The 12,918-nt window shown below is 34.2% G+C and overlaps 1 protein-coding gene across 1 annotated transcript in view; it reads left to right on the forward strand.

Moving 5' to 3' along the window:
* The window catches only part of HGSNAT (heparan-alpha-glucosaminide N-acetyltransferase), a 154,285-nt gene that overhangs the window by 43,463 nt on the left and 97,904 nt on the right, over window positions 1-12,918 (forward strand). The window contains exons 4-6 of the mRNA XM_053703202.1: window positions 4,987-5,096; window positions 8,630-8,699; window positions 9,917-9,986. Coding sequence (XP_053559177.1) covers window positions 4,987-5,096; window positions 8,630-8,699; window positions 9,917-9,986 — 250 coding nt within the window. The remainder of the gene's footprint in view (window positions 1-4,986; window positions 5,097-8,629; window positions 8,700-9,916; window positions 9,987-12,918) is intronic.

Below are 12,918 nucleotides of genomic sequence, written 5' to 3' on the forward strand. Positions count from 1 at the left end.
GGAATAGCAGATGTATTTTTTTTTATTTTTTTTTTTGTGGTTTTGTTTTGTTTGTATGTGCAAGTATCTTGCTGCTGTTTGTTTGAATAGGGGATCAATAAATGGAAAGAAACTTCCAACATCATGCGCACATAGCTCACTATGCTAAAGACTTTGTCTCACTTTGATTTTCATTGTAGGTTCTTGTGTTGTCACAGAACCACATATTAACGTCTGAATAGTATAGACACTATTGTATCCTGCATGATTATTTATCTGGGCAAAATGGTACAAATGTCATGGGTGTTGTTTCTCTAACTTATCAAAGGCGATTATATTTTACGAAATATATATGTTTTGTTGATTTCATGATTTGTTAATTGTCTTTCTGGGCATTGTGCTTCTTTGTAAACCCTTATGACCATGTTTTATATTTTTTCTGTGGCATTATGTACGACTATTGTAAACTGCCTATTGTTGGAAAATAAACAAAAAGAATGTAAAAAAAAAAAAGCCAAACTTGAACGTTCATGATTCCGATAGAGCATGCGATTTTGAACAACTTTGCAATTTACTACTATTATCAAATTTGTTTTGTTCTTAGTATCCTTTCTTGAAGTGTAAATGTAAGATGGCTAATAGAAGCTCAGGAGCGTGCATGTGTCTATAGCACTCTATGGCAGCAGTGTTTGAAACAATGTTTATAACAATGTTATATAAAGTTGCAAACACTGCTGCAATCGAGTACTATAGAAGTGCATGCTCCTAAGCACCTATAAGTCTGCTTGCATTATGAATTCAACAAAAAGTATGACAAGAACAAAGCAAATTTGATAATTGAAGTAATTTGCAAAGGTGTTTAAAATTGCATGAGCTATCTAGAATATAAAAGTTTTAATTTACTTTACTGTCCCTTTAAACTTACACTTTAAAAGAAAATATGGGCAGACTCATTTGGCATGTTGGTTATTTCCCTTTAAAGTCTATACTTCTGAATAAAATCAATGTGGGCAGACAATTATGATAAACAAAACAGAAGAAACCCAGCAAATCTGAAGGCATAAATTTAACAGCTTTATTCATGGAAAACAAACGAGCAATAAGCTAAAATAGTATAAGAACAACAGCGCAGACTGTCTTACGCGTTTCAGCGTTTAAAAACCTTATTCATAGACAATTATGATATTTACATGTTGAATCAATATGGCTCTTTTAAATTATAATTCTAATGTTGTCTAATCCTTTCTTTCAACATGCTTGTGAATTACTGTATTTTAAGCATCTTAACACACCCAGCATTTAGGTAGAACACAGTCTGTTTTCTACCTTATTTTATAATAGTTATCCCTTAACATAATCTATAATGGTTTGGGTGGATGCTGTTCTTGAGAGAAAAGAAAACAGAACTAAGAAACATTTCTTACATATAATGAAACGCTTAAAATTATTTGGTGCAGCAGTTGTAACATTTAAGAGTATTATCAGAGTAATTATGTACAAAATAATAAAACATGCCGCCTAATGCTAATTAATACTTTTACCACGGGATTAATTACTTTGCCTGTAAATTATAGGGCTACTAACTATTAAATTTACAATAATTTCGATTATCAAATTATTTATCTTGCAATGAAGTTTGAGCCAGATGCTATAAAGCTTTCTGTGCTTGTGAGATTCTATGAAGCCCCTGTCCAAATTATATAAAGGCAGTTTTTACCTTGAGAAGAACAAAGTGTATAGTAAAGATGCATTCCCTTCTTTTAACCCCCTTCACCTAATCCAACATATATATATATATATATATATATATATATATATATATATATATATATATATATATATATATATACATACATACATACATACATACATACATACATACATACATACATACATACATACATACATACATACATACATACATACATACATTGTGCGGGCACGGCACTTTGCTTACCGTACCGCACAGTATGTATATATATACGTCTGAACTTCAGGAAGCTCCCGGTATCTGCCTGCATATGGAACCGGTGCATGATTGGTGCTCCGGTTCCATATGAGGGCAGATGCTAGATCGTTACAAACTGTGACACTGTGTGGTGTCACAGTCTGTAAGGATCATCTGCTGGTGTTAGCGGGAGGTGTGGGAGGGAATCCGGGATACGGGTGGGTGGTACAGCAGCAGAGGGAGGGGGAGCGGGGTCCTACCATGCAGAAAAAAAGGAAAGGGAGGTGAAGGGGTGCTGTGCTACAGAAAAAAGGTGGGGGGCCCCTAACTAATGATCGCATGATGGAGGACCACTGCACTACAGAAAAAATTAAATTTAAAAATATACACAAAAAAAAGTGGCAGGCACTAGTTAGAGAGCTGTTTGTGGAGGGATCAGAAAGGTTGGAGGGTAAGGGGGGTTCCTATACTGCAGAAAACAGAAAAAAAATATTTATTAAAAAAAAGCCTTACATTTTCACATTGGTATGGCTGTCTGCCAGTACCTTAGATGGGGTGACCAGTGGGGGTGAGGGAGGCAAGATAGCTGTTTGTGAGCGATCAAGTATGGGGGGTCGGTGGTAGGGTAATCTCTACACTGCAGCTAAAATTAACTTTACAAGCTACCTAATTAACTCCTTCACTGTCTGGAATAATAGAAGTGTGGTGCACAGCTGCAATTAGCGTCCTTCTAATTACCAAAAAGCAATGGCAAAGCCATATATGTCTGCTATTTCTGAACAAAGGGGATCTCAGAGAAGATTCTACAACCATTTGTGCCATGAAAAACCCAAAGTTTGTTAAAGATTTTTTTATTTGATCACATTTGGTAGTAAAATAGTGGCATGAAATATACCAAAATTGGCCTTGATCAATACCTTGGGTTGTCTGTTAAAAAAAATATATATATAGTTTTGATAAGTAAATAAAAAAATTAAAAAACAAGGCTCTATTTCTGTTTAAATGTATTGATGGCAAAAATGCAAAAAATTCTCCGGTATTTTGGGCAAGTTCTTTTCTGAAAGTCCCTGTAGTGAAGGGGTAAAGTATATGAAGGTGATGCACACATTATAATACGACTCACAAAAAATATATAATTTTAAAAACCATATTAAACAAATAAATGAAATATTGAAATAAAAATATGCAGTAAAAATTGTATTGTTCAGTAGTATTTTTAATCAAATTAAATATATACTGCAAAACTTGTATTTTATGAACAAAATGAAAATTCATATTGAAATTGGCAGGGAAGAAACTATTTAAGGTGTACAGTAGAAATCATAAGACTATGCTGCATATGTGTTTAATTTTCCTTATTGGATTTCTCTGCCTCTGCTAGTGGGTTATGGAATAATTTTCTCCTGCAGTTCTCGCTGTTTTTTTGGCAAACTAAAAGGTGGCAAAATTTGTATAAAAAAACACAAAACACGTATTACCCTATTAGAAAAATACCTGCAATCAAAAATGGAGGTGATTGTGAGATACTATACTCTGCAAGCATAGTAATCTGATTTGTATTGGCTGCAGGATTTATTGTTTTAAAGTTTACTCCCTGCTAACTTCATTCTCCTTAGAGTTGTTTTCCTTTCCAGAGAGCTTGATTACTTTCTGTGGGAGACCTCGCAACTCACAAGGAGGGGCCTTTTTTAATAGAAATCCAAAATATCTTTAAAAATAAACGAATGCAAAGAGAATAACTTTGTTGTTTTTTTTTGGTTTTTTTTGTTTGCAAAATGATTAAAGATGTACAATTTATTTGCGTGTCTATAATGAACACACAAATATGGGACATATCTTACAATATATATCTAATGGTTTATTAATGTCATCATTATTGGTTTTGGAAACCTATCTGTTTAAGGCTGTGTCCACCCGAATTGTACATAGAAAAATTAAGTAGCAGTGGGGAATTTATGAATAAGTCAGTAGTGTGTAAATACTATGCAATCATTATGAGTAAACCCAAACAGTATTGCTTCCCCATAGTAAAGTTGTACCATAGAGGGAATAGTCATGAATATACATTTTAAAGGGACATGAAACTTTTTTTCTTTTTCTTTCAGATAGAGCAAGCATTGTAACAACTTTCCCAAAATTTTCTATCAACAATTTAGCTTCATTCTCTTGGTATCCTTTATTGAAGGAGCAGCAATGCACTACTGGAACCTAACTGAACACATCGGTATGCCAATCACAAGAGGCATATTTGTGCAGCCACCAATCAGCAGCTAGCTCCTGAGCCTATCTAGGCATGCTTTTCAACTAAGGATACCAAGAAAATAATGCAAATTAGATAAAAGAAGTAAATTAGAAAGTTGTTTAAAATTGTACGCTCTGTCTGAAAGAAAAATTTAGGGTTTCATGTCCTCTTAAGAATTTGCTCTCCATGTTTTTATTTGTGAAGACTACCAAAAGATTCTTGGAATTTGGGAAGATAATATGATGCTTAAAGGGACACTGAACCCAAAATTTTTTCTTTCGTGATTGATAGAGCATGCCATTTTAAGCAACTTTCTAATTTACTAATTTTTTCTAATTTACTCCTATTATCAATTTTTCTTCATCTCTTGCTATCTTTATTTTAAAAGCAGGAATGTAAATCTTAGCAACCAGCCCATTTTAGGTTCAGCACCATGGATAGTGCTTTCTTATTGAAGGTTTACATTTACCCACCAATAAGCAAGCATAACCCAAGTTCTCAACCAAAAATGGGCCGGCTCCTATGCATCACATTCCTGCTTTTTAAATAAAGATAGCAAGAGAACAAAGAAACATTGATAATAGTAGTAAATTAGAAAGTTGCTTAAAATTGCATGCTCTATCTGAATCATGAAAGAAAAAATTGGGTTTAGCGTCCCTTAATTTTAATTAGGTTTTTCAAGTGGTATACACCTGAACGGCTCTCTATTTGGGAAAACCTTGTAAACTTGGCTAAATAAATTGTTACATTCTTGTATTGTTACTGCTGATATATGTTTGAGGTCCTATATTTACGTTGTTCTTCTCTGTGTACACAGAATACACTACAGTTTTAGAGAATTCGGAAACTACACCTTGTGGGTAAGAAGCAACCTCTCTGTAACCTGTGAAATAACCATCAACCATAACCCTATCAACAGTTACCTCCGTATGTACCTTGTTTTAGCAGCTTCTTATATAAATATAAATGTTTATTTCTGTATTTCATGTATATAATATTGATAAGAGGCTCAAAGAAATGTTAGGCCTTATCTTTTTTGATTAAGTGTTTTCTTTTTCATAGACAAAAATAACACATGTGTAGAAACACATAACTATCAGAGATCACATACAATTCAAATACAAAAACATCTGCATATCACAAAACATAATGCAACAGTGCCACCATAATATTACAAGGCACCAAGATTTAGTACAATGAGTATACAGATATCGATAATCAAACATATTGTAGGGTATTTAGGCATCTAATTGCCTAACATACCACACACAAATAAAAAGGCCTCCTGAAATTATCTTTCTCCCTCTAAACAACAATATCATCTAGGTTCCTTGATTGATTAATGGAATAGTCTAGTCAAAATTAAACTTTCATGATTCAGATAGAGCAGGCAATTTTAAGAAACTTTCTAATTTACTCCTATTATCATTTTTTCTTTGTTTTCTTGCTATCTTTATTTGAATGTAATCATAGGAGCCGACCCATTTTTGGTTAATCACCTGGGAAGCGCTTGCTGATTGGCTATATTTAGACACCTACCCAGGTTCTGAACCAAAAATGGGCTGGCTCCTATGCTTACATTTCTGTTTTTCAAATAAAGATAGCAAGAGAACAAAGAAAAATTGATAATAGGAGTAAATTAGAAAGTTGCTTAAAATTGCATGCTCTATCTGAATCATGAAAGTTTAATTTTGACTGGACTATCCCTTTTAAGATACAAAATATTCTCCTTGAAAGTTAGCCTCTAACATAAAAGTATAATTCTTAAATGGATACAGAATTTGCATTTGTTTTCGGAGGAATTAAAGAAAATGTAACGCAAATTTTTATTTTTGTTATTTTTGTTGCTTTACCGAAATCTTTTAGTTTTACCAAAAATGCAGTGCACAAAAAATTAGGTAAATATAAATACAGGTAGCCCTCAGTTTACACCAGGGTTAGGTTCCAGAAGGAATGGTTGTAAATCGAAACCGTTGTAAATTGAAACCCAGTATATAATGTAAGTCAATGGGAAGTGAGGGAGTTAGGTTCCAGGCCCCTCTCAAAATTGTCATAAGTAAAACCTTATACATTATTTTTAAAGCTTTGAAATTAAGACTTTAAATGCTAAACAGCATTATAAACCTAATAAAATAATCACACAACACAGAATATATAATTAAACTAAGTTAAATGAACAAAAACATTTGCAAAACAGCATTATAAACCTAATAAAATAATCACACAAAACAGACTTCACTTGCATTTTTCTGCTAACAGTTCTTTCTATGCATTCCAATCTGGACTGATTTATAGACAGGAAGATCTTGTTCCTTTGAAATCTGCTCAATAGCTCAGGTCTGGTTAAACTGATTAATTTCAGCTTGCTTGGCTTTGCTGCAACACAAGCGGACAGCTCCACCTACTGGCTATTTTAATCAATGCACTGCTTCTCAATGCTGTTCAATAGCAGTCACATGGCTGGAAAAAAGGTTGTTATTCTGAAACGGTGCAAATTGAACCGTTGTAAACCGAGGGCCACCTGTAAAATAATGTCTAAGAATTACATACAATGACAAAATGTAAAGTAAATAAAGATAATTACAGCTTCAGATAAAAAAAATTGGCAAGAATCTGCACTGTAGCTCAAAACCAAAATTTTAGTTTGAAACGAAAACTTGAAATTAAATTTTTCCAAAACAAACACGGCCATGAACTAAAATGAAAATTTTAAATTTAACAAAAAGAAACTTTCAGGTGAAATTAATTTTTTTCCTGTGCAAATCTCTAATATAAAATATTCTGTAACAACTAAAAGGAGAAGGGAATGCACAGTTGACAAAAAAAATAGCATAGTGTTTAGTATAATTGAAACTTGGGGACACAGAACATACAAGGGACGCATTGCACCTACCTGACCCTGTGGCTAGCCCATTTGTACATGCATATAATGTGGCACACTGTCTTACCCTATAAATTAAGGTCCTAATGTCCTACTTTAAGGCTCCAATTATAACTTTGCCACAATGCTTAAAGGGACAGTCTACAGTAGAATTTTTATTGTTTTAAAAGATAGATAATCCCTTTATTACCCATTCCCTAGTTTTGCATAACCAACACGGTTATATTAATACACTTTTTATCTCTAATTATCTTGTATCTAAGCCTCTGCAAACTGTCCCCTTATTTTACTTCTTTTGACAGACATCCATTTTAGCCAATCAGAGCAGCACAGTGTTATCTATATGACACACATGAACTAACGCCCTCTAGTGGTGAAAAACTGTCAAAATGCCCTGAGAGAAGAGGCGGCCTTCAAGGGCTTAGAAATTAGCATACGTACCTCCTAGGTTTAGCTTTATCTAAGAATACAAAGAGAACAAAGCAAAATTAGGGATAGAAGTACATTGGAAAATTGTTTAAAATTACATTTTCTATCTGAATCATGAAAGTTTATTTTGGACTAGACTGTCCCTTTAATTGGACAATCAAAAATGCATTAATAAAATGCTTTATGGTGTTTTTAGTATCTTTTTTTTGTGCTACATGGTGTTTGCAGTTGAAGGGACAATAAAGTAATAATTAGATATTCATGATTTAGACAGAACATACAATTTTAAACAATTTTCCAATTTACTTCTATTATTTAATTTGCTTCCTTTTCTGAACGGTTTATCTAGGTAAGCTCAGGAGCAGCAAAGAACCTAGGTTCTATCTGCTGATTGGTGGCTGCATATATATAGCGATTGTCATTGACTCACCCATGTGTTCAGTTAGAAACCAGTAGTGCATTGCTGCTCCTTTAACAAATGATACCAAAAGAATGAAACAAATTTGATAATAGAAGTAAACTGGAAAGTTGTTTAAAATTGTATGTTCTACCTAAATCATGAAAGAAACATTTTTGGTTTCATGTCCCATTAAAGGTACATGAAACCCAAATTTTTTCTGTCATGATTCAGATAGAGAATACAATTTTAAACAACTTTCTAATTTACTTCTATTATCTAATCGGTTTCATTCTCTTGGTATTATTTGTTGAAAGAGCAGCAATGCACTACTAGTTTCTAACTGAACACATGGGTGAGCCAATCACATTCAATATATATATATGCAGGCGCCAATCAACAGCTAGACCCTAGGTTATCTGCAGCTCATGAACTTGCCTAGATAAACCTTTCAGCAAATGATAACAAGAGAAGGAAGCAAATTAAATAATAGTAAAGTAAATTGGAAAGTTGTTTAAAATTGTATTCTCTATCTGAATCATGAAAGAATTTTTTTTGGTTGCATGTCCCTTTAAGGCCAAGTTTTAAATTAGGACATTGCAGTTTTAATAAGTTGCCTTCATTCACATTAGAACTGCCTCAGATTCTATACTGTAATTATGATTATATGCATGAAAATATACCTTTTACTCTGAACTTTTTTTTCTTTTTTTTTTAAATCACTGAAACATTTTATTTTTGTTTCCTTTACAGCCATCTTGATAGCATTTATAATTTATTTGGCCCTTTTTATTGTGATAGCTGTGGGATTGTTTGTGCTAAGGTAAGCCATTAAACCATATACAATATTCACAGTTTTGAAAACCTTTTTTTACTTTTTCAGACATCATAAGATGCCAATTTAATACAGTTTATTATAAAGCAATAGCAAGTTATTTTCTTGTGATTTTGGGTGATTATAGCTCGTGATCAGGGGCGGAACTACAGGGGGTGCAGAGGTCGCAACTGTGACGGGCCCCTGAGGGTGGGGGCCCAGCTTAAAACATTTATTTTTTTCAATAAAAAACATTGACCTGCCACTGCCTGCACTGATATCATATGAGTGTGACATGATGCTTAACTTGTGTCTCTTACTACAGGGGTTAGTGTTTCTGTTTTACCCATTGGTGTTTATGTGTGTGTGTGTGTGTGACTGTATGTGTGTTTGTATGCATGTGACTGTGTGTGTTTGTGGAACCAGCAAATTACAGACCTTGTTACTACAACATGGGGGGGCGGGGGGTAAACAGTGTCACTATACAGTACCACTATATACAGTGCGGGGGGCTGGACCATGTCACAGACTACTGTGATCACTTTATAAAGTACTGGGGTGGGTAGGGTCAGGCCAGCAATCTCACCGGCAGATTACAGACTGTGTCACTAACTCACTATATACAGTACTGGTGGGTTAAACAGTGTCACTATATACAGTAATAGGGGGTCAGACTGTGGGCACAGGGTACCTCCTTTTGCAGATATGTAATCTGATTCATATTTTGTGTCTGTGTTAAATGTAAAAAATAAATAAAAATGTATCATATTCACCTTTTTTTTTGGGGGGGGGGGAGGGGGGGTTAGATTCTTGCACCTGGGCCCTGTGGTTTCTAGTTACGCCTTTGCTCGTGATTATTATTTTAAATAATGAAGCTTATTTAAGGATTAATCATAAGTCTTTAAACTCCATTTCTTTTATTACATAACTTTAAATGTACAATTCTGCATTGGTTTGCAGCAATAACATTTTCCCTGCAGATCATGTGCAAACATGTAAAGTTCAATAAAACAGGAAGGCATTTTTAATTGTATGAATCAGCTTTTTTTCCCCTTCTCTTTTCTTCCTCTGCAGCTGTGATCACCATTAAATTATCTGGTTAATGAACAAAGTCAAATTTGTGTCTATCTTATTGCATAATTTCCTGTCACATTTTGTTAGTTTATTTTTACACAGTCTAATTCACTACACATTGCTGCTTCTTTATATATTTTTTTATTTTTCAGACTTAACGTTGTACGAAATTGGCTTTGTAAAAAAATGAACCCTATTGAAACAGACAGGCTAATTAATTCAGTAAGTTCTTCAAAAATAATTTAGTTTATTTGTAAAAGAATGCTAATCTAATTTAATTTGTTTGCAAATTTGACCTGTAAATTTGTGTATGTGTGTATGTATATACAGGTAAAAAAAACATAATTTATGCATACCTTATAAATTAATTTCTTTTATGGTGTTGAGAGTCCACGATCCATTATTCCTGGGAATTACTCTTCCCAACCAGTAGGAGGAGGCAAAGATTCCCAAACTCCAAGTGCTCTTTAAAACCCCGACCAACCCCTCCAGAAGTACCTCAGTCTACTGTATAGCCAAGCAAAATGAGGTAGGAAAGTAAATAAGAGCAAAAAATAAAAGGAGCAGGGGAATAAAAATGTGTGGAAGAAATAAAACACCTCCAAAAAAACATAGGGTGGGGTCTCATGGACTCTCACCACCATGAAAGAAACAAATTTATCAGGTAAGCATAAATTGTTTTCTTTCATACAGGTGGTGAGAGTCCATGATCTATTACTCCTGGGAACTAATACCCAAGCTGTGGAGTCCACGATTGAGACACAAAGGGTGGGATTTAAAGAACATATTTTCACAGAAAAACTAAACTCACAACCCCACAAAAAACCCAAAATGGTGTTTTTTAAATTTTATTTTAGTGCTTTTAAAATTAAATCAACGGGCAAAAAGAAATGAAGCTGAGACAACTGCCTGAAGGACTTTCCTACCAAAGGCTGCCTCAGAAGAAGCAAAAACATCAAAATAGTAGAATTTAGTAGAAGTATACAAAGAAGACCAAGTAGCTGCCTTGCAAATCTGGTCAGCTGTAGCCTCATTCTTGAAAGCCCTGAACTAGTAGAATGAGCAATAATCCCTTTCGGTGGAGGCTGACCTGTCTGCAAGTAAGTCTTATGAAGCAGAAGTTTCAACCAAGAGGCCAAAGAAACAACAGAAACTTTCTGTCCTTTCCTAGAACCGGAAAAGTTAACAAACTAGAAGTTTGTCTCAAATATTTTGTAGCATCAATATTATACTTCAATGCTCTGACATTCAAATTATGCAAAGATCTCTCTGTGTCCTAATCCTAAGAATGCTTCAAAGAAGGGACAACAATTTCTCTACTGATCTTGTCTGAAGACACAATTTTATGGCAAAAAAAAATAAAATGTAGTCCTTAAAACAGCCTTATCCTGATGAAAGATAAGTTAAAGGGATAGTAATCCCAAAAACTTTTTAAATATTTATTAAAACTTCATTATGTATGTGAAATATTTCAAATAAGTACCTGTTAAATTTTTCACTCGTTTTCTAATTATTCTTCATCAAATATCTTTAATAGTAACGCATGCGCATTTTGGCCCCTCAGTCCTAGCGTGACCATCACTATTCTGGCACAGGAAGCAGGGCGGACTTCATGATAGTGACGTCAACGTTGGTGGGAGTGGCGCACGAGAGCGCTGAAGATTCACGGAACACAAGCATGGGGAATCATCTGTGTTACTTTGCTAGAGGTAAGTATAATAAGTACCCCTAGGCTAACGAGCAAGTTGATTTGATCTTAGTAAAAGGACGTTAACCCCTAGACTATCATTTTTTTAACCCCTAGAAAACGAGCATGTTTTTTTCTTATGATAAGGCAGTGACTTATGATAGAGTGACTAACCAGCAATTATTTTTAACCCCTAGACTAACGAGCAAGTTGTTTTGTTCTTACAACACTCAGATTAATCGCAGGAGCTGCAAAGATTAAAATCAATAGCAAATTCGGATGCGACTAAAGTTAATTATTAACATCTGAATTTGCTATTGCTTTTAATCTTTGCAGCTCCTGCGATTAATCTGACTGTTGTAAGAACAAAACAACTTTCTCGTTAGTCTAGGGGTTAAAAATAATTGCTGGTTAGTCACTCTTATCATAAGTCACTGCCTTATCATAAGAAAAAAACATGCTCGTTTTTCTAGGGGTTAAAAAAATGATAGTTAGTCTAGGGGTTAACCTCCTTTTACTAAGATCAAATCAACTTGCTCGTTAGCCTAGGGGTACTTATTATACTTACCTCTAGCAAACACAGATGATTCCCCATGCTTGTGTTCCGTGAATCTTCTGGTGCGCCACTCCCACCAACGTTGACGTCACTATCATGAAGTCCGCCCTGCTTCCTGTGCCAGAATAGTGATGGTCACGCCAGGACTGAGGGGCCAAAATGCGCATGCGTTACTATTTAAAATAATTATATGCGGATCGCCATGATGTTTCTACCTAGGTAGAACATCATTATAGGGTCCACATAATGTGATAAAAATGGGCTTGGCAATATAAAGATATTTGATGAAGAATAACTAGAAAACGAGTGAAAACATTTAACAGGTACTTATTTGAAATATTTCACATACATAATGAAGTTTTAATAAAGATTTAAAACGTTTTTGGGTTTACTATCCCTTTAAGGAGGGTCATAAGAAAGAGCAGACAATTTCAAAACTCTTCTAACAGAAGAGATAACCAAAAGAAACAAAACCTTCGAAGAAAGAAGCTTAAAGGGATATGAAACCCAAAAAATGTTCTTTCATGATTCAGATAGAGCATGAGATTTAAAACAACTTTCTAATTTACTTCTATTATAAATGTTTCCTCATTCTTTTTGTATCTTTTGTTGAAAAGCAGGGACGTAAGTTTAGGAACCGGCCCATTTCTGGAGCACTATATGGCAGCAGTTTTTTGCAAGAATGAGATCCATTTGCAAGAGCACTAGATGGCAGCACTATTTCCTGCCATGTAGCACTTTAGATGCCTACCTAGGTATCTCTTCAACACAGAATATAATAAGAACAAAGTAAATTTGATAAAATAAGTAAATTGGAAACATTTTTTAAATTGTATGCTCTGTCTGAATCACAAAATAAAAATTTTGGGTTTCATTTAACTTTAATATCCACTTTATGCATAGTCTCAAAA

The sequence above is a fragment of the Bombina bombina genome, chromosome 2 (assembly GCF_027579735.1).
Source record: "Bombina bombina isolate aBomBom1 chromosome 2, aBomBom1.pri, whole genome shotgun sequence".
NCBI lineage: Eukaryota > Metazoa > Chordata > Amphibia > Anura > Bombinatoridae > Bombina > Bombina bombina.